Source organism: Rattus rattus, chromosome 5 (genome assembly GCF_011064425.1).
Source record: "Rattus rattus isolate New Zealand chromosome 5, Rrattus_CSIRO_v1, whole genome shotgun sequence".
NCBI lineage: Eukaryota > Metazoa > Chordata > Mammalia > Rodentia > Muridae > Rattus > Rattus rattus.
The window spans coordinates 16,390,563-16,413,417 of NC_046158.1; the positions used below are offsets into that span (position 1 = coordinate 16,390,563).

At 41.6% G+C, this 22,855-nt stretch overlaps 1 protein-coding gene across 1 annotated transcript in view; it reads right to left on the minus strand.

Moving 5' to 3' along the window:
• The window catches only part of Psmb7 (proteasome 20S subunit beta 7), a 58,475-nt gene that overhangs the window by 31,776 nt on the left and 3,844 nt on the right, over positions 1-22,855 (minus strand). Inside the window, exon 5 of the mRNA XM_032903228.1 lies at positions 16,880-16,995. Coding sequence (XP_032759119.1) covers positions 16,880-16,995 — 116 coding nt within the window. The remainder of the gene's footprint in view (positions 1-16,879; positions 16,996-22,855) is intronic.

Below are 22,855 nucleotides of genomic sequence, written 5' to 3' on the forward strand. Positions count from 1 at the left end.
GCAATGCAATGAGAGGCACAAGAAAACAGGAACTGTCAATCAAAAAACAAAACAAAACAATATTGTTAATGCTTATTGAAGCTCCCAGATCTTGGTTCTAGCCCAAAACCAGGTACAACAAATCCTCAGACACAGCCATCATGTGACCTACAAATGTTCAAACAACACATCTCACTTTCCCCATATGCCATTGATAGACGCCCAAGTCATTCACTGCTTCAGCTTCTAGTCACCTGGCCAGGAATTACCTACACAAAGCCAGGGCAAATTCTTTTGAAGGACCATTTGCACTATTTTCTATTCTAAAACCTCTGAGTTCCAAACTATGTGGTTTCCCTTACGGAAGGAATGTACAGAAAGGGAGGGGATACAGGGGACTGTGCCTTACACACAGTGTGTGCAGTTAAGGAGCCAGATGCTAATGACACCTGCTTCCCATACGTTGAGCTAGCCCTGTGAAGACAACACACACATGGACAGTGCTTTACGAACTCTCACCCTAGCAGAAAGGAGAGCATCCCAGGAGGAAGCAAATAGGACCTAAATGGTGAGCAACAATGTGCTGCAGGTACTGCCTGTCATTTAGTTCTTATAGAAACTCACTGCAATGGTAACCATCTCACGCAGGGCAGAACTCCTGCCCAAATTCTGCACAGGGCAGAATTCCATCTCAGCTGCTACCTTAGTGGCCAGGAGTGAACTGGTCCTAAGGAGTGACGATAGCAACCAACATCTTATGAGGTGTAAAATACCATTTACTGCCAGGTGCCTAATTCACCACACCAGGATGAATAAAGGCAATTAGATATAACCCAAGTTCAATGTTCAAAAAGAAGTCTTGAAGCAACAAAACTCCATCCAATTCCTGTCTTACTATAGCCAAGCCTCCCACTGCCACAGGAGCGGGGACCTTCCAGGCTTCTGCATTCTACTAGTGAAGCTCTCCACCTCATCAGGAGCTCCCATGTAGTTGCTCCTTAGCAACCTCCACAAGTTTGCCTGTTTCAGATCACCCACAGTGACTGAGTAGCCACTGCTGTTTCCAGAACAAAGCTCTTTAAAACAGAAAAGCAAGAAACAATTCAGTGATGGGCATTTAGAGAGATGACTTTGTGCAAGCCCTGGAATGGTTCCATACATAGTCACTCTCGACCTTATCCCCCAGGCCCACTGTCCTCCTTCGTGTCCAACCCTCATTGAGTCTCGATACCTAACACACTGAGGAGACAGGCTGTGGAAAGACAGACATAGGAGAAAATCTACATCCCAGGGAGCTGGAACTAGCAGGGCCAGGAACTGTGCTCTATGTACTCTTAATCCATGGCAGCCACTCAGGTGGGCACTGCCTGGCCTTGGCTGCCCTAGCAAGATGCTCATTAAAAGACTCTTCCTGCAAATGACACCCTGCAAAGTCCTGGGAAGAGTCAACCCTATCACTGTCCCACCCAAAGGTCACAGCTTCACTGAAGATTTTAAATGAAATATCTGTTCCTATAAGTCCAAAGTCACTGGCTTAAAAAAAAAAATGCTGTAATGTAAATTGTAAGTATTGAGACAAGAAAAATGTGTAAAGTACAGAATATTAATAATAGAAAATGCTCACACAAAAGCATCATTTCCAAAGATACAGCAGTTTATAAGCTGAGAAGACAGAGATACACAGTTAGAAACACTTCATTAGTAGTCAAAGAAAAGCAAACTAAAATAAAGCAGCCATTGTCTGCCTTTTAAATTAACAAAGATTAAAAAGAAATAACAACTAGTACCAACAAAAATGTGGTACAATGGGCACTAAATCATTGGAAGAGGCAAAAGGGGACAAAACTTTTCTGTCGGTAATTTGGAAATCAGAAGTTGTGTGTCCCCACCAAGCCCTCCTGCAAGGGAGTTGCTCTAAGAAACAAAGTCATATACAAAGAGGGGTTACTGTTTAGATCAGCAAACAGCAGCAATAAAGCAAAAACCTAGAGAAATCTAAAGTTCTAATAAGCAAGAGTAAGAGAAATAAATAACACAATAGTATATGCACAAATCAATTAAACATGTTAAAACAGAAGTATTTTCATTTGCAATAAAAAGGGTCCACAGAGAACCTTCGGGAGAGAGAACATCTTCTACAGTAGTATTGGTACATGTGCTTCCATAATACAAATGACACAAGGCTGCAAGCCCATGAGTCAAAATAGCCGCCTATTTCTGAATGACTATTTCTATTCTGTTTACTTGTACTTTACATTTTCTCTTCAAAAATCACACATTGCCTGCACTTTAAGTTTGTATAAACCTAGAGAAACTCTAACATCATGAAAGAAGAAACAAAACCAACAAACGACGAAGACTTTGCTGCCACTACATCTAGCATTAGCAGCAGCAAGCGTCTCTGAAATCCTCACAGGTCATGTGTGAGTCAAGAGGACCAAGAAGAGGTAGCAGTTAGTCACCATAGGTTTATCTGTCTCTCTTTACCTGGTCCTAAGGAGACCTTCTTCAGGACTGACTGACTCAGAAAAGCCAGCCATTAATGAAGTCTAGAGCACAGCACTCATCTAGAAGCAGACTCTGGTAAACAAACAGCAGCAACAGACACATGGTCATGAGGAACTCCAGGGCACGCTGACATCCACTGGCTCTGTGGTTCTTTAGACGTGGTACACTGTACTGGTCGCACTTCTTAAACACAGGAGGTTGACACTCGGGGATAAGGACCTGATCCAATCTCATGGCTCATGCTTGCAGCACAACAATAATTTTGAAGCCAAAATTTGTTTGTTTTGTTTTTGGGGGTTGGGGGGGTGTTTGGTTTGAACAGTCTTTCTCCATAGCCTAGACTGACATGGAAGAATGATCCTCCTGCCTCAATATTATCACCCTCCTTCCTGTCTCCACCTCCACTTTTCTTTTTTTCTTTTGTTTGTAACTGTGGTACTGGGCATGGGACCTAGGGCCTCACACATGCCAGGCGAGCACAGTGCCAATGAGCTACACTGTCCTCCTGAGAGCCACAGGCCTTTCTCCCTTCTACAACTTGCCTCTTACACAGGAAAGACAAATGCTGAAGTCAAGATTAGTCTAGAATTGAGCTAATTCTCACAGTGAGCCTAATTACCACACATGTGAATACAATCTGTATTGCTTTATGACTTTAGCTTTACTTAAAAATTCAGAAAACCTATTTGAACTTTGGTTAATGTTTTAAATGATTAAATGTATTGCTATTGTCTACCACTGACACCTAGATATATTCTAGGAATATTTATATTGCAACAGCCACATTTTTCAAAAACAAAATTAGTCTTAATTTTCTGAAACCTCAGAAGGTACTTAACAGTATTAGTGCGAATTGAATAGCCTTTATCCAAAATGACTGGGATCAAAAATAATTTGAATTTCGGATTTGGGGAAATATGCATACATACAATTATAATGAGATATCTTGGGATGGGACTCAAGTCTAAACATGAAATCATCTGCTTCATATGCAATCTATACACATAGCCTGAAGGTAATTTTATGCAATACATAAGGGGATCTCAGTTCCCGCTGCAACCTGTCACATGAGGTCCAGTGTGGGATCCTCCTGCAGAGTCAAGATCCCCAGTTCCACACTTCAGAGTTGGGATGCTCAACCGATGGTTCAGCCTAAATGTTTTTTTTCTGTAAGAATTCAGAACAAACTCCGAAATGTCTTGTGAAAGCTCCCAGCCTCTTACTTGCTCTATGTTTAAAAATGCTGCATTAAGACTGTATGCAGTTCTGGTCTGGGGGGTATGTAGCATCTTCTTTTCATATATCAATGTTTGCTTAAATACTAAATCAAACATGGCAAGTCTATAATCACTGTTACTAGACAACTGGAGAAATCAAAACCAAGATGCTTCTCCACAATGTGCTGCCTACCCAAGTTCTAAGAGTTTGGTAGGAGGAAATCTGCTTCTTCTAAGACCCATGCTTAAACTCAAGCTGAGGGGAAGGGGGATATTTACTGATGGTCCTCTGCCCTGAAGCCATGTATAGAGGGTCGTCCCCATTTTAAAGACTAGAATTGATACTCCACTTGTTTCAAGTGATTGTCCTTTGCTTTCAGCAAAGAAGCTGATAAGTAGACTGAAGACTTAAACCTAGGTCCAGAGGTAACTCAGAAGCAACTTGGGACATGCCAATTTTCCAAACTCTGTAAACACACAGCTACTCAGGTAGGGCACAGTTCTGGACTCCCTGGTCTCTCTGGGTACATCACTCTGAGCTCAAGGTACCATTGCTTCAAAAACTGGGATGTCCAGTGCAGCAGCTTCCCTGGCTTCCTTTCCCCACACAGTCAAGATGGCAATAGCTCACGTTTGATCAGTGACTCCTGCAGACTGAGGAAGACACTGTGTACAAAGCTGAATGCTGGGACATAGTCAGAGCTCAATGAAAACTAGTTATTGTAATGACTCTGGGACAAGATCCCTGTCCTCCAACAGTGACTTGATATACTCATTCTCAACAGGTCCCTGAGTGGCAGCTTTAATGGGAATCAAGGTGTTCAAAATTTCTTTTCTCAATGTCGAGAAGTTCTAAGAGACAGTGAGAAATGGATCCCCACTGCTTTTCCCCAAATCAATTTTACCAGATCTTCACAGGAAAAAAAGGCTGCCTCTGCTAAGGAGCAGTCCGTTTTAAGCACCCAAGGACCTGTCTGCCACTGTGGTCTGCCAAGGTGGAAGATGTATGCAGCGATAAAGGAGTCGCCGCAGAACTTTCTAATCCATCAGTGTCAGCTCTTCCTGACAGAGCGCTTACTCACACTTGCTCATTGTTAGTCAACTGGCCACTCTTCCTGCAGAAAATCTGGTGCTTTCCACAGACCTATGGATGGAGGTCATTTTTCACTCCATTCCTGCCTACAAGGCCTTGTCTCCTGATACTGGTGCTTGCACTGAGGGCCAACAATGCCAGTGTGTGAAAAGCTGATTTATGAATATAAAGCAATGCCGGTGCCAGGGGACTGCGCTCAGCCACTAGAGAGCAGTGGAGCACCTCTCCAGGCTCAGACAGACTAAGCCACAGACTTGAAAAGGTTTAATTGTATGCATGCATTTCATTATAAGCCTTGGCCAAAAGCTTTAGAGGCAGGCGGCAGGGCAAGCAATCAGACAATCTTGCATGGCTTGCTGAAATCCAGATTTGTCCTTTGTCAGCATAAACAGTTTAATTTGATGTTTTCACTCCTGAGTAAGCACTGAGTATTACATCTAAACCCTCGTGAGGGGAAGAATGCTTCCTTTTCATCAACAAATGTACTTCAATGTCAGGGTCTACTTTTAATTCCCAATAAATTATTGGAAATATATTCCCAGTTAATATACTGGAAATATATATTCTCAATCATCCAACATATTTCACTAAAAAACTAGTATCACAAGCAATGCAGATCCTTCTCTATACATAATTGTAAGTAAATATTTAAAACACCATTTGAAGGGAACAGGATTTTCCTCATAATTGTAACTGTAAGGTCTCACAGACCTGACAGATTTTTCCTAGGAAAAGCTTTAAAATCTGGGGGCATCCAGGCTTAAAATGTGACAGGTTTTCTTATTAGTGTGTTGTGGTGACATGTCACTAGTTATGTCAAGAAACGTTCCCTTAAAACAGAGGGCCACCTAACCCACGCTTATGGGCTAAGATAGAGTGAGAATTGCTACAAATGTGCCTGTCTTCTTGATCACCCACAGGCAGGGACCAGACTAGGAGGTCACAGGTCTCAAGCTAGGGACACCACAACCTGTCTGCAGCAGGAGAAGGCAGAGCACTTGGGGACAGGTACCCTGTACTCTGGGCTCCACTCCAGAACTACTTTCTGTACTGCAGGTCAGTTTGCTTTGCTAGTCTTTCCCAAGCTGCCATGTCCCTCAGAACCCTCAAGAACAAAGAGGGCAAAGGGTTTAGCAAATTGTAAGCACACCTGATTTTAATAATAAGTATTGTGCAAAATAGAAATGAAAAAAAAATGAAAAAAAAAGTCAGTTGTGAATCTTTTGTTTAACTCATCTCTAGCTTCTTTTTGGACATGGAAACAATATATATTCAGAGAGGTGAAGGAACGTACTCAAAGCTGCACAGCTAGTGACAGTAGAATGGGACACTGACCCTATCTCTGGAGGTAGCATCATCCTCAACCTATGACCTACTCAGAAACACAGGAAACGACTTTCCACTTAATCTGACCTAAAATCAGAGAGTAAAAGAGCAGCAAGTGCTAGGTTGTAAGTACAAAGACACTTTGCTTTTAGCTGGTCCAATTTTGAGAAAAGAGCAGGGAAAGAGGAATTAGTTAACCTCAGTCTCTCTGAAGTGGGATTTAAAGCAAAGAACGTAAAACTGAACACTGTGTTTAACCGATCTAAAAGTACTCCTGGCAAGGGCTTTTATTTGGTTGTGGATAGACTGAGTACTGAACTCAAACTCGAAAAGATTTCATAGGAAAATGTCAAAGCTTAAAAAAAAAAAAAAAGAAGAAGAAGAAGATAACATTAATTCAATAACTTCAGAATTTTACCGACACCTTTATCTACCCCACAGAACCAAGAACAAAGTCCACTCTGGTCAGAATAGGTTAAGAACCGTCAAAGGCTATCTGTACTACATTCCGTTCCAGGTAACGTCATGAATTTTACAAGGAAACGTTTTTCTCATCTCTAACCTAAGGGCACCATCTATTGGCTTAGTACCACCTTTCCAAAACCCAGGAAGCGAGATACAGAATTTAACCTGCAGGGACTTTCAGCTCCCAGCTATTTCCTTTTTGGCATTTCATAGCTACAGAAATCTTAACATTCAAAATCCATGTGTTATACATTTTAAATCTTCTAAAATGGACCTTACTTGTACTAATCAAAGCTTGGAAAGGTGCCAGAGAAATCTCAGCACACAGAACTGCATAGAAAATGTGTTGGCACTGAAATGATTGCAACATTCCACAAACATCCACTATGTGCTTCCCAGCAAGGGCTGACACTCAGGGCACCCACTGCATCTTCAAGCCCAGCTCGAGGGGACAAGACCTTTAGCCACTCCTGTTTTTCTTTGGCAACAAGTCTCAGATAGCTTAGTCTGGCCTAGAACTCAAAATATAGCCCTACTAGAATCCACCCACTTCAGCTTTCATACTGTTAGGATTAAAAGCATAGCTTCCCCACTTTTAGTTTCTAGCCACCATTTTACAGAAGTCAAGTTTCACAGCCAGGGAATTCTGGACTTATGATTTAAAGATACAATGACTCTAGAAAAGAGCTCTTTTCACAGCACCTCAAAAACAGCACAGAGAGCAACACATGCAAGTGAAAGTGTACAGTGCCCACAGTGTGATCACATAGACATAATAGCTCAGTGCCCTAGAAGGATCCTAAGCGTTGGTAGGTGTAGCCTTGACATTCCCAAGATTAAAAGGCAAGTTCATTCACACACTCACAGACCTGCCAAAAATAAAGGTACTATACCACAACTCCCAAAACCACATCAGCTTCATTACACACACACACACACACACACACACACACACACACACACACACACACACACACAGAGAGAGAGAGAGAGAGAGAGAGAGAATATTTTATTCTGCAGAAGTCCAGCACACTGGGGTCTCTCATTACCAAGATAGAGACCCTGAAGTGAGTTTATGGGCCCAATTTATAGCTCATTGGGGAATTCTGGAGTAGAAGAGCTTTGTCTTATTCTGTCTCTAAGGACACTCCATTATCAGGGTGTGGGGGCTGGCTAGAAATGGCTGACCCATTGTCTTTGCTTCAGGTCAGGTGATGGGACAGTCTATGATTACCTGTCTGAAGCCTGTGATTTTAGGCCTAATCTCCTGAACTGCCAATGTGAAGCCTGTCATGGAATCAGCCTAGCCTTCTCATTCTCCCCTTTCAGTAGTGGGCCATCTCAAACTCTTGAGATGTTTCTAAGGACCCTACACTAGCAGCTCCAGCCTGCCCTAGGTCAAGGAGAGAACCTAGTAACAAGCAGAAACGGCCACCCTTTTAACTCAATTGTTTGGAAGTACTAGCTGGTTGGGAAGACATTGGCTTCATTTTAAAATAACAGATCCCGGGTTCCAAGAAGGTAGGTCCAAGCAGAACTAGGCCTAAAGCCAGGATTTCCAGGGCTTCTTCCAGTGTTCTAAGTCACACTTCAGTACTTACAAAAGAGACCCTCAGGTCACTGGCTGTCTGCACCAAACTCCCAGAGTGAAGTTCTATATTAGCCCAGATCCTTCCTGGCTGCCTCTGACTCACAGGATTCAAGGCACAGACAAAATCATAGCAATACATGATTCTAGGACTCTCAATATAACAAAAAGAACTCCCAGCATGCTTTGGGGGTGAAGTCCATAGACCAGTCTTCTGAGAAGGTATCCAAGAAAGCCAAAGAACTAAATACAGCTGCAACTAAACCGATCCCTGACTCAGGAACTGAAAACGAATGTGGAAGAAACATTTTACCATCCTGGAGCATGCTAATTTGAACCCATACAGGCTAACTTTCAAAATCGAGTCATGTGGAGACACCAAGTCTCACAGCAGGCATAGTAGCACTCATTTGCACTAGGGAGGCTGAGGCAGAAAATCAGGAGTTTGAGGCCAGCATGGGGTACATGGCAAGCCTCAAAATAATTTTATAAATAATGTAATAAATAAAATGAGGGACATGGCTGCACTAAGGGTTATAAAACACAAAACAGTGACTCTCGCCTTCTCTGTACATGGTGGTTTGAATGAGAATGCTTAGTCATCAGGGAGAGCACCATCTGAGGGTTACCAGGTGTGGCCTTGTTGCAGGAAGTTTCAAAAGTCCTCACCAGGCCCAGCTTTTCTTTCTCCTCTCTACTTTCAGATCAGGACACAGCTCTCAGACACTTCTCCAGCACCATGCCTCCACGTCACCATCTGCCCAGCACGACAATGTCTAACCCTCTGAACTGCAGGCAAGCTCCCAGCTAATGCTTTCTTTTATAAACGTTGTCTTGGTCATCTCTTCACAGCAACAAACAGTGGCCAAGACATCATCCATGTTCCAGTTTAATTTTAGGATTACCTGTCTGTAAGACAGGACACTGGTTTGTCCCTGCCTCTCCGTCCCCGCCCTCTAAACTGCTCAGGGCCCTGTAACTGGAACATAGTAGGCACACTCCAGTAATTAGGAAACTGTGTGCTCAGTTTATCTGGATAGACTTTACCTCAGTGGCCCTCAGAGTGACCCCACATCTTCCCTAATGATGCATACCAATGTTTATTCCTTAAGTTAGTATTCCTAAATTGTCCAAGGGCCTCATTGCCAGGAATGTCATGCTTGAAATGTATTCACGTTAATTCTCTATGTGGATGAGCAGGCAAAATAAAAATTTTATACACCATGCCAAAGCTGCTACAAGGAACACTGCCAACCTAACGAAAAGACAGTCCCCAAGCTTCTCCTGACATGACTTCAGTCTGCCTAATAAAGGAAAACTGGCAAGTTCACAGAATAAGCTAATTAATCTGAGAATTAAGAGCCTGCATTTTGTCTATCTAAAAAGAAATGACTAAAACCTTATCTCTTTCTTAATTTAAAAAAAAAAAATGTCAGAGACTCTTGTCCGGCTTTCACAAATCACATTAGCAGTCTCTTCCAAATTAATTTTCTAAAAGGGATGTCAGTAAACTAAAACTTTAACATCCCCTTTTATGCACTTCCTCGATAGCTGGAAAGTGGGAGCTTCTCTCTACATCTGAAGGTCAAACACAACAGTAGTGAAGTATCTTGCCACAGCTGTGCTGCTGCAGGGGGCTTGAGTGTTACTGTCACTGCGGTCAACATGACTGAGACAGCGCCAGACCACAGGGTGGTCACCATACCCTTCTCCCAGTAAACCCTCTGAAAAACCAGGCTTTATCGAGACATCCAGATCAGTGCCAGGAGATTACGCTCTTCAAATGAGGGAGACAGGATGGGTAAAATATTTAAAGTAGAAAAGTAGGTTCTGTGAACCTGGCTGGTTGCCTATACTACCTTGTGGGCAGGAAGTTTTGGAACCCCTTTCTATCAGTGCTTACTGTCAAATCAACAAAACAAAAAAAGCTAACAAAAAGAAAAACAAAAAAACACCTTATCACAAAGTTTGGCTTCTACTTCTCATAATTAAGTCAGTTTAAATAAAACAGAATATAGTCGAAGCACTCGTTTTCTCAAACTATGCTAGCAGAAGGCAGAAATCAATCCCCCCAGGATGCTCACAACCCAGGAGAGCCTTACACTGAGAATGGCCCTTGCTCGTGCCATTCATTATTTGAGGTTTGGGCTGTTGCTCATCCAAAATAAGAAGCATGAATTAAAATAAAATAAAATCCTGGCAATTCTAGAGCTCTCCCTCAACACCTAGCTCCCCAACCCCTCTACAGGATAGAAAGGGGAGAAAAGGAAATCAGCAGAACAAAGACACAAAAACAAACCACCACAGAAATGGAAGCCAGGCTAGGGAGGAAACACCCATTCAGCACCTGTCTGAAGGAGGCTAGGAAAGCCCAAAGGCAAGAGCAAAGCCCAGGGAAGGCACTATGGAACTAAACTTAGATGCTTTTGCAAAGATCTCCTTTTCACAACGGACATGGATTTGAAAGAAAAAGTAAAACCATGTTGTCTTAAGGTCATAAAATTATGAAAAATTAAAAATTGTTTTTGCTCTATAAAGCTGTTTCAATAAATACTTGGTTGTTATTGTCATGGAAGATGGCAAATCTACACAAGGAACAATCAGAAACACAAAAAGCAAATAAATATCTTTGGGAATTTTGACAGATATTTTTACTACTCAGAAGCTTAATAGCTTAATGAGACAATATCTGTGAGAAAGCTTCAGGTTTTTCATCAATAAAATAACAGTAACGGAATCGTCTCATCTGCACAGATTTAACAGAAGACAGTGTAGCAGCACTCAGCAGACTGTGACTTAGAGGCACTATATAAATATGCTTTATTTTTAATAAATTTAAAACAATACTACATTCAATGGTAACCAAAAAGGACCAGTCACATGAACACTGCTTTGTGTAGTTTTGCTACAGCTAAACTGGAGCCGCAGCCATAGAACAGGATCAATGCTAACTCTAGAACTGCAAAGCTCTAGTCCACAGTAGGCAGCAGTTGAAATTACTAAATAACATACATTTGTTGGTACCAACACGTTACAGAAACAAGATTCTGGCAAGTTCTAAAGACAAGATTCCACTCTTACATATCACAGAATTTTTGCAAAGACAAAAGGGACAACGCCAGGGGGTGGCAGTGAGAATTTATTCAGGTAAGAGCAAGAGGTTGCTGCCACAGAGGTCCAGAATATACACAGAAAAAGAGCTGGGAATGAAACTAAGGAGGCAGCTGCCCAGGTGGAAGAGTCACTACCAAACGGCAGCCAACCGCAGGTGGGCAGTGGCACAGAAGACAGTGAAGAACCAGCACCAGGAATGCAGGGTCAGCCTGTGGTTTGGCAAACTACTAAGAGCGCTCCACAATGGCAGGCCATCCCTCTCAACACCGGGCCGGTCCACGGCTTCCACATGCCTGGTCAGAACACCACCTACCTTTCTAAGCCGCTTACACGTCAATGCTCCTTTCAGATGTCAGACTGATGTCAAACATCCAGCCTAACCCTATTAAGATTAACACTGCCTAGGGCTGGGAACCCCCAAACAAAAACTTCTTGGCTTGCAGCTTCTAGACCCCCATTTTGCCTCAACTCTGGCCCTTGCTGGGCCCCCTAGATAGAACCCTCCCCCAATGCCCAGCACTGTTCCTGCCTCACCTCCAGTAAAGCCAACCTGCAGAGCTTAGATCACCCCAGGACCTAAGAGTCTTCCCTGTGGCCAGAGTGAGGCAGCAAACTTCTTCCTGGGGTTTTCCCATGTCAAATTGGCAAAAAGATACAGTGTTTGAGAGGCAGCTCCAGAAAGGCATCTTTGTGTTCTCTTTGTGAGAATAAACTAGTGCCATCTATTTGGAAGGCAATTTGGCAATGGCTCTTGAAAGGTAAAACATCCCGTACTGCCTTCCATCTGTCACTTCTGGGGGCCGCCTGCCCAGCAGCTGTACTTCCTTCCTGTGTCTGGGGGAAGATGACCTCACATGAACAGGCTGAGTTTCACCTTCAGAAGCACCCACCCTTTCCCCATGCAGCTCTCTAGCATGTGGAGGAATCAGCTCAGAGACTGTCCTGCAGTCTACAGATTACCAGGCTCACCTGCCACCGCTGGGAATTGTTTTTATCCCATGTTCTTGGCACCAAACTCAATGTTTCCCCTCCTAGGTAAGTTAGAAACCACATGCTATCCAAAAAGGAAAGAAAAAAAAGCAAAACACCTCTTCCTTAAATCATGCAAGATTGTACTACTTATAAAAGAATTCTGACAGAGACATGAACACATCCTATGCTAATCTAGGAACTTATACAAATCAATCAATATGCTTGTAAAACTCTGAAAAGCAAACCCATCATTAGAATGACCAGTAAGTCACAGTACAGACATGTAAAGCAGTCAATTACAGCAACTGCTGAAATAATATTCTCCATATCACTTAGACCGACAGAGAGACAGAATCCTTAAAACTTGAGCTGCAGATGTAGCTCAGTGACAAAGCACTCCCCTCACGCACAAGGCCCTGCTTTGATCTCCAACACCACAAAAAGTAAAAAACAAGACAAATCAGTGGGAGATGATTGCATGAGCCAGCATGGTTTCATCTGTGTATTTTTTTAAAGGATCCCTATACAGGCAGATGGGTAAGACATAAAGGACAGATGAAGATGGAATATTCCATCCCTTACAGAGGTATGTCTTGGGGATGGGTATGAGGTAGACTTACTTTCCTTAAATACATGGCCTCTCCAGCATCGTGTCATGTGCACACTACTCTCATCAGACAATGAATGCTTCAGTGTCACTTGCTCAGAAAGAACTCTTCAAACAGCACACACTCCTTCCTATCACTCTCTGTTACTGTGCTCTTTTAGAGTTGCATGTATTCACCTGCTTAATGCCGTTCTGAGCCCCAGGCAACAGGCTAAGAGGTGGCACTGTGCTGAGCACTACTTCTCAGCACCAAACACAGTGCCCAACACTGGTGCTGCCAAATAAACATCTGGCAGATGAATGACAAGACTCCTTTTAAGACCCAGCGAAACCTTCCCTGCGTCACAACAGTTTAGAAGTGACCCTTCCTCCCACGGATCCCACAGGCCTCTGTACCCAGCCTTTGCAGACATCTATCTACCACATGCCTGTCTTGAAGGTAAAGACCCTCTCAACGAATCTTACTCAATAAAACAGTTGAAGGACTGGCAGGAATGGTCATACACCTCTCCTCCCAGCATTTGGGAGGCTGAGGATCTATAAGTTTGAGCCATCTTGGTCTACATAGCAAGCTATATAATAGCTGGGGCTCCATAAAGACCATGCCTAGGCTGGAGAGATGGCTCAGTGGTTAAGAGCACTGACTGCTCTTCCAGAGGTCCTGAGTTCAAATCCCAGCAACCACATGGTGGCTCACAGCTCACAGCCATCTGTCATGGGATCTGATGTCCTCTTCTGGTCTGTCTGAAGACATCTATAGTGTGTGAATGTGTGTGTGTGTGTGTGTGTATAAAAATATATATATACTTATATATATATTTAATATATATTAAAGATATATAAAATAAATCTTAAAAAAAAGACCATGCCTAAAACAATAAAATAAAAATCTAAACAAATAGTTGAGGAACAAATGGGCAAATGAAAAAACAACTCTCAGCGTTAACCACTTCCCTGCATTATTAAGTCAGACGTTAGTCTTAATTCAGTCCTTTAGGACAGCAAAAGCAGACAGTGGGCTAAAGAAGAAATATCTTACAAGCTGGGCACAGTGGTAAACACCTTTAATCTCAGTACTCAGGTAGCAGAGGCAGATGGATCTTTTTGTAAGGTCAAGGCCAATTTTGTCTACAAAGCAAATTCCAGATCAGGCCAGGTTACAGAGTGTGCAAAGACTTGTCCCAAAGCTTGTGTGAGTGTGTACATGAGTGAGAGAGAAGAAACATTCTACAAATCCAGTTATGGACCTGTTGTACTGAACTCATTTAAATTCATAACAGCCTAAGACCATGGCGAGCCAGGACAAAGCACAAGCAAAATAGGCACTACTTACTTCAAACAACTTTTTCTAAAGTCAGCAAGCATGTGGCAAGCCACTACAGTTCAAATGCAAGAGAAGGATATTCCATTTCCCATTTTTAAAATGCTCGGTATCAAAGTTAAATGTCATGCTAGGCAGTGGTAGCACTCCCCTTTAAATCCAGTACCAAGGAGGCAGAGGCAGGTGGATCTCTAGAGTTCATGGCCAGCCTGATCTACAGAGTGAGTTCCAGGACAGCCAGGACAGAGTGTCTCAAAACAACAAAAACAAAAGACAAAGACAAGTTAAATGTCCTGAAAGGGGTGGTTTTTATCAGACTGTTGGAAAAGAAAGAACATCTTGAAGGACAGGTGAGGATCTATGGCGACACCTCACACAGGAGAAGACTGACAGTTGTGTGAAGTGTGGCTTACCTGTATTCTGTTATTTTTCTCAAGTTCACAATCTTTCAAATAAAAAAGTAATGAAACCAAGCCTGGCATGGTGGCAGAGGCCTTCAATCCCGGCATTCCAAAAGCCAATCTCTTGGAGCTCAAGGCCAGCCTTGTCTGCACAGTGAGCTCCAGAATGGCCAGGGCTATGCAAAGATCCTGCTGTCTCAAGCCCCCACCTATTTTAAGAGAAAATATGAAGCTGAGTCTGATGGCATAGTTTAATATTACTAGCTACTCAAAAGACTGAGGCAGCAGGATTACAAGTTGAAGGCCGGTCTAGGCTACAAAGTGAGTTCAAAGCCAAACCAAGCAACTTTGTAAGTAAGATGATGTCTCACAATAAGAAGAGGGCTGAGGCTTGGTACCTAACGCAGTGATAAAGCACTCACCAAGCATACTTGAGGCCCTGTGTTCAAACTCTGGTGCCACCAAAAAACAATAAAACTCTCTCTTTACTACCACTTAAAGGAATTAGAAGGGGAAAAATAAAAGTGCTTCAATAGAAAGACATTTTTAATAAATCACTTTAGAACAATCTTTAAATTATAGTATCTTCACCTTGATAATTATATATAAGATAATTATATAAAATATAAAGACCCAAATATATATATATGAAAGCATGGTCATGCACACCTACACTCCCCAACACTTGGGAAGTGGAGACACGAAGATCAGGAGCTCAAGGCCATAAAGAATTGAGGCCATCCTGAGCCATATGAAATCCTTTCTGAAACAGAAACATTAATTACAAAGATCCACTCATGCTGTAAGGTTGGTTTCCTAGCACGGAGGAAACATCTATTATAAAGCGCCTTGTACAGGGATAGACCACACAATGGTACAACAAAGTCTCCAACTGGTAACTTTCAACTATGCAGAGAGACCATCTTCCCAGCTCCAGAGCCAAGACAGAAAGGTAAGACAGCAAACAGCAAGAAAAACAGCAACCACAGATAACTAGACTTACACAATTTGATTCGGAAATTTAATATAAATTTTCATTTGAAAATGTCAGTTTGTCTAAGGAAATTTTTACCACTTTCAAAAATTTTTTAAACAAAAACAAACAAAAGGATCTACTGTTCTTATCTAGCAATTGGAGCTAAACCACAAAAACAAAAGTCTGACCCAAAAAACATTGCACCTGTTGGTAGATCAGGCATTGGTTCAGATTTCCCCTGTGTACCGTGCCACTCACAACAGCCTGGTATCACTTGACACTTCACAGGTAGGAAACTAAGCTTCTCCACAGTCCAGTAAAAGAGACCCTGTCACTCTAGCCTCATCAAGGGCCTCTTGGGCTAATGAGATGGCTCAGTGGATAAAAAGCACTTGCCACAAGTTTAGATGACCTGAGTGTGATCCCCAGAACTCACATAAACAGAGTACTGACCCATAAGTTGTCCTCTAACCACATGTGTGGCACATGTGTACCTGCCCACATAAATAAATGTAAGAAGTTAAAATGATTTAGAGACTTTCTATCAGTTCCGGCACGTTGAAAAGTGTGACTTCCACTCAGTCTTTCCACCTGCTTAGAGGGCTCTGTATACTTCAATATCACCTTTTCCCAGGACCTGCCCAAGCTTCCACTGCTTTCTGCCTGCCCACAACTCCCAGATCCTCTTAGGATATTCATAACCTTTTGTATTTAGATCATTGCAAATTCTCATATAGCTAGAAGTAACAAAGAGTTCCTATATATCCTTGGTCTGGTTTCTCCAAAGTAACACCTGATGTGACCACAGTTCAGTATTACCTACACTAGTAGCCTTTAGCTGAGTATTTTTTTTTACTTCCTTACAGTGCTACTAACATAGTTTTATAGTTGTTTATTGTCTGTGGGTATCTAGTAAATAAATCCTTACAACCAAGAGTTTTTATCTAAATTTGTTCACTTAATTCTTTATCCAATTATATAAAGAATCTTTTTCTAAAGCCAACCAGACACAGTGGCACAGTCCTTTAATCTCAGCACTCAAGAAGCATAGGCAGGTGGATCTCTGTGAGTTCAAGGGCAGCCTGGTCTACAAAATGAGTTCCAAGACGGCCAGGGCTACATAGAAAAACCCTCTCTCTCAAACACCACCCCCACACTGAATATATAGGTAGAAGTAACATGAATATATAGGCATATGCTGCTGACTAAGCAACATCACTAGAATGCACTGTTGCCTCCCTCAACAATGGAAATAGCTCTCTGAAAGGCCCATTTGTTTTCCAGTCTGAAACAAGAAAAACCTAACACTCACCCATGGTGACATAAGGCAGTTTATCAGTTGATCCATGTGGATAGATGCTGTAGAGATGAGGTCCAGTAACATCGACTCCCCCCAAAACTAGGGCTGCACCAATGTAACCTTGATACCTGGTGGTCAGAATAGACACAAGGGAAGAATTGAGTCCCAAGTCACTGTACCTTATGCAAAAAGCTGCAGAAGTCAGACAAGGGTTTCCTTACATGTTTCACTAAGGAATTATTGCCTACATAGGAACCAGGCAGGGAATTACAATCAGTTGAACGTCTACAATTAGCTACTGCAAACTGTGTGCAGTATACCACATGACTCACTTCAGATCTGACACACAGCCATCTTTTTAAAAGCACTATCATTCCCATTTTAATAAAAAGGGGGTGGGAGGATAAAACAAAAGAAACACAAGACAAAAAGCTTAGAGACATAGAGAACTTGCTATTTCAAAGACTATCAGCACTGGATAATAAGCTACCAAGCTAGTGAATAGTGAGGAGCTGCTAAATTCAAGCCATACAGCTCTTCTAACAAGCAGTCTCAACACACAGTGGTTCATGTCACAACACCCTTTCCCTCGGAATAAACCCACCACATAATAATCACAGATGCTATTAAGTAAAACAGAAAACTGTTGCATCCTTCAGGGACATGCGGAGCTCCATCATGACCTATGAAGCTGCTGTAACCAACAGAATAAGGTTATAGGTGTTGAGGAACACAAACAAGAATGTTTCCCTCCATCTTCCCACCATGGAATATGCACTCAGGTCTTGGACATTTGTTGAACTCTTTACCTAGCTGGTGATCATTTCTATAGATCCCCGTCTCTAGATTGGCTCAGTTTTTCACCAAGACAAACTGCTGTACTTGATGAACATGTTGGATTTAAAGTTTTCCACTCTAAACTTTTAGCTCTTTAAAAAGAAAACTGAAACCAACACAAACTTACTTGCCATGCACTAAAACACAAGTGTTAGAGGAAAGCCGTCAATCTGACTGGGAAGAGCTACACGACATCCAGAAGCACAACTGTGGAGTCCAGGCACCAATTGCTAATAATTTTCCATGTTTAAAGTGAAAAACTCAAGAATTTTAGGAGCAACATGATGAGAAGCCAGAGATGGCTCAGCAGATAAGGTGCTTGCTGCCAAGCCTGATGAGTTGAGGTCCAATCCCCAAGACGTACATGGTGGAAAGGGAGAATCAACTCTTCTGTTATCCTCTGACTTCTCCACATGTGCATCACCACCACCACCACTGACACCAACTGATGTTCTCTCTCTCTCTCTCTCTCTCTCTCTCTCTCTCTCTTTCATGCACGTGCGCACACATACGCACTCTAAAATATATGCAATTTAAAGTATTTTTAAATTTTTTAAGATGGTTGGAGATGGCTCAGTGGTTAAGAGTATGTACTGCTCTTACAGAAAACCCAAATTTAGTTCCCAACACGCACATCAAGAGGCTCACCACTGCCTGTATGTAAGTTTGACTCCAGACAGGCCTCCAAGGGCTAACAAGGTACCTAACATACATACCTCACCCACCAACAGGCACAAAATTAAAAACAAATTTAAAAGACTATTATTTATTATTTATTTTACAAGTCTCAGCCTAAAGAGGGAACAGAGGCCTCTAACTGTGGAAACATCTGGTCCAAGGCTTGTTACCAGCAGTGTCAAGACTGAAGCCTGAGACACTGCATACAAGCCGGAAAGGCAGATGCATGTACCCGCCAATGCTGAGCTGCCTATTCTACTGTCTGCTGCAGAAGGATCTGAATAAAGTCCCTTCCAGACCATAATACCTACTGCATGCCTTCAAAAGGAAATCTAAAATGTTTAGACAAATGACTAGCATCCTTAAAATCTGAATCAGAGGGCTAGGGGCAAAGTTCAATGGTAGAGCATTTGCCCAGCACATGCAAGGCACTAAAACAACACAAACGCCCTGATCCAAAAAGCCTACTTATAGAACGCCAGCCCAAGAATACAGTCAGAGAAATAAATATACAGAAATGTTTATCACAGCACTGTTAGTGATGTAAAAGATGGAGAAATGGCTGAATGAAGTATTATACACAACAGAATATGACATGATCATTAAAAATCATACCTTTTCTTGTATACTATTGTGACATGATCTTCTGGTTTTGACAATGTGTATCAAGGCTAAATCTGCCTTTATGAATCACAGAATTTTTTGGAGCCAAGAAATTATTCTAAAATACAGCCTGAGGAATTATGCAAGATCCAAATATTCGTGAAAATATCTTCAAATGGACCATATCATTAACATGATATCAAAAGCTGGTTAATGTAAGCTGACAACACTAAAATAATATATATACTTATTTACTATATAATTAATTATATATTAATGTAATTGGCATAATATTACTGCTAATTGGTACTTAAAAAATTGTGGGTCAGGTCTCTTTGAGAAATTACCAAAGTTCAGTCTTCACCTCTAACAGACATTCATTCACTTAAGTATTCCCTTATTTCATGTGGTGCTAGGTCTCTAGAACTCTTCTCTGGGCTGGAGAGAACTCCTGAGTCTGAGCTCTCTACTAACCAATACAGCACTGTACACGGGGAAGGTACAAAGCACTAAACGTCCTAGCATGCCATTTCTGTAAATACATACACATGAAGCTGTAGCAGAAAAAAGTCAAATAAAAAACATTTAGGTTGGGGTTGGGGATTTGGCTCAGTGGTAGAGCGCTTGCCTAGCAACCGCAAGGCCCTGGGTTCGGTCCCCAGCTCCGAAAAAAAGAAAAAGAAAAAAAAACAAAACAAAACAAAAAACATTTAGGTCCCATTATAATATAAACACCATCATCAGCCTTGCTTTTTACTTTTCAAACTATCACACTCACACACTTATGGTGCTGTGAATGTCTATGTGGATGCATATGTGGATCCCTTTCTCCCTCATAAGTCAAGGAGACAAAAACTATCACTGGTGTTTTCCAAAGAGGGGGAAAACTGTAAAGTTTAAGACAGGGCTGGAGAAGTGTCTTTAAGTTCGGAGTGCTTGATGCTTACAGAGGACCTAAGCTAAGTTCTGAGTTTTCACAACAGGTGACTCAAAATTGCCTTTAACTCCAGCTCTAGGAATTCAGTGCTCTCCTTTGGCCTCCTGGGGGGGGGGGGATGCACACGCAAACACAAATAAAAACTTTTAAAAAAAAGGTTACATGACCCAACAAAGTTACAGCTGGCAGATCTTGACCCAAAGCACTAAAGTCAAATGCAAAGCCTTCCCCCCAACCACTCTCACTTTATGGAATTCACCCAAAATGACACCAGATATGAAGGACAATATTATCTTGGTTTAAATTTAATTTAACTTTTTTCTCAAAACATTAGATAAAATTTAACTCTGGTGTAGCATGGTAATGCAAACCCTTTAATGCCAGCACTTTCGAGGCACAGGCAGTGGATCTCTCCCTCTGTAAGTTCAAGGTCAGCCTGATCTACACAGTGGGTAGATACAGTGAGACCCTGTCCCATAAAATAAGTAAATAAGTAACCTTACAAACTATACTAAGTAAAAATGAAGCAATGGTGAAGAAAAAAGAGCAACTACAGAATTCTTAAGCCATATAAGAGATTAAATATTTGCTAAATTGCTTTGAGAAATTCCTTAAAAACAAATATAAAAATTCTATGTAATAGCCCATATGATCCACTAGGGGGAGCTTTATATTTAAAATTAATATCTATCATTTTTTTAAAATCAGTATCATAAATGATCAGTTGATCTCATGCTATAACTAAAGCATTGTTTGGTAGTAATAATTCCTCTCCATTAGCACGATGGCTTCGTATACAAAGGGCTGAGCGGCAGAGGAGAGTTATGGCTCCAGCTTAGGGTATCTCATCTGTAAAGTGGGAACTAAGTCACTAACTTCCCTGCACAAACACCATAGAGAATGCAGAGCTATCCTACAAGGACCTCAAACACTCAGAAAAGCCAGAGGACAAGGGCAACACACCACAGCAAAGTAAGGGCTATGACAAATATACTCCAAAGGTGACATTGACCACAACACCCCTAGAAGTTATGGTCACATCATTCTACCTTCATTTTAAATTTTTAAAAAAGGACAAGGGTTGGGGATTTGGCTCAGTGGTAGAGCGCTTGCCTAGCAAGCACATGGCCCTGGGTTTGGTCCCCAGCTCCGGAAAAAAAAACAAACAAACAAACAAAAAAAGACAGAAATTTTTATTTTTATTTTTATTTTAAATCTCCCGATTTATAATTATTGGCCACTATTTGTTTTAAATGCCACGTGACCTATACAAACCTCTCTAGGCCAATGAGCTCATGACATTCATAGGACAGGTGTCTGATGCTCACTGCTCACATGCTAAGAGTGAGGCAGGTCCCAGAAGAAAATCAAGCACTATTTCCTGTAATAAACTTGTGAGGGCTGACCTTGGTGGTCAGCACACCTGGGAACAGGGAGCCTCAATTGAAGAACTACCTCTTCTAGATTGGCACTTTTCTTAATCCTTAATTACTAATTATGTAGGAGTGTCCAGCCCTCTTCTGGCAGTACTATTCCTAGGTATCTGAACTACAAATATTTAAGAAAAAAAAAAATCTAGCTGGGCAGTGATGGACAAAACCTTTAATCCCAGCACCTAGGAGGCAGAAGTAGGTGGATCTCTGAATTTGAGGCCACCCCAGTCTACACAGCAAGTTCCAGATCAGCCAGAGCTAATCTAGCTAAGAAAGTTAGTGGAAACAAGCCAGTAAGTAAGCAGTGGTTTCTCTGTGGTTTGTTTCAGGCTCTTGACCCGAGTTCTTGCCTTGGTTCCCCTGGAAGATGGACTGTAGCCTGTAGGATGAAGTAAACCCTTTCCTTGCCAAGTTGTTTCCAGTAAGAATATTTATCACAGAGAAGCAATCTAGAAAAAAAGCTTCCCACTTATGTAGCACACATGAGAAAAAAAACTTAAGATTTTAAAACATCAAAACCTCTACAAACATAAAGTAATAATGTGATTATTAATGGGGAAAAAACGAGACTCTATGAACTGTGTGTGGGAGTTAGAACAAAATGGAGTTTGGAAAACCATATGCATACACATATGTAAATATACTGCATATGTTTATACATACATGTAAATGTAATATATTCATGAATACATATATATAAAAAGGTGTGCAGCACCACTGCCTGGCTTACATGTATTTATTTTAAACAGGAGACAGTAATATCCCTTAACTCAGAGTTAAAGGAAAAACACAAAACATGCATAAGAACACTTTATTTTAGCAAGGGTCTGCAAGGCCAAGTGAGAAAGGCAATTTGGGTAAAAAAAAAAAAGTCATACTGGGTTGGGGATTTAGCTCAGTGGTAGAGCGCTTGCCTAGCAAGCACAAGGCCCTGGGTTCGGTCCCCAGCTCCAGAAAAAAAAAAAAAGTCATATTATTTTCCCCACACTTTCCCCACATGACTACAAGTCACTTCTCACTGTATTGCTACTTTGCTGCTAAAAAGGGAAAGAAAAAAGAAACAGTTGTGCTAGCCGGGCAGTATGGTCTTTAACCCCAGCAGAGGTAAATCTCTGAAAGTTTGAGGCCAGTCTGGTCTACAGAGATCGTTCCACACCAGCCAAGCTACACAGAGAAATCCTGTCTCAAAAAACAAAAACAAAAACAAAAAATAGTTGTGTTTAAATGGTGGGGAAACGAACAGGATTTACAAGACAACATGAAGTACGTACGGTTTTACTGTGAGCAAAAGTGGTTGTATCCAGTAATATCTCTCTCTATGCTTCAAGAAATTACTACACTGGCCACAATTCAGGGCAAATGACCCCATATGATACATCAGACCGTACAATCCATTTCATTATCAAATGCTTTAAAAACAGCTTTCTAATTGATTTCTAGAACAAAATATGTTCTTCTGAATATTTTTCCCCATCTTCAGGATAAAAATCTAAGGTTTAA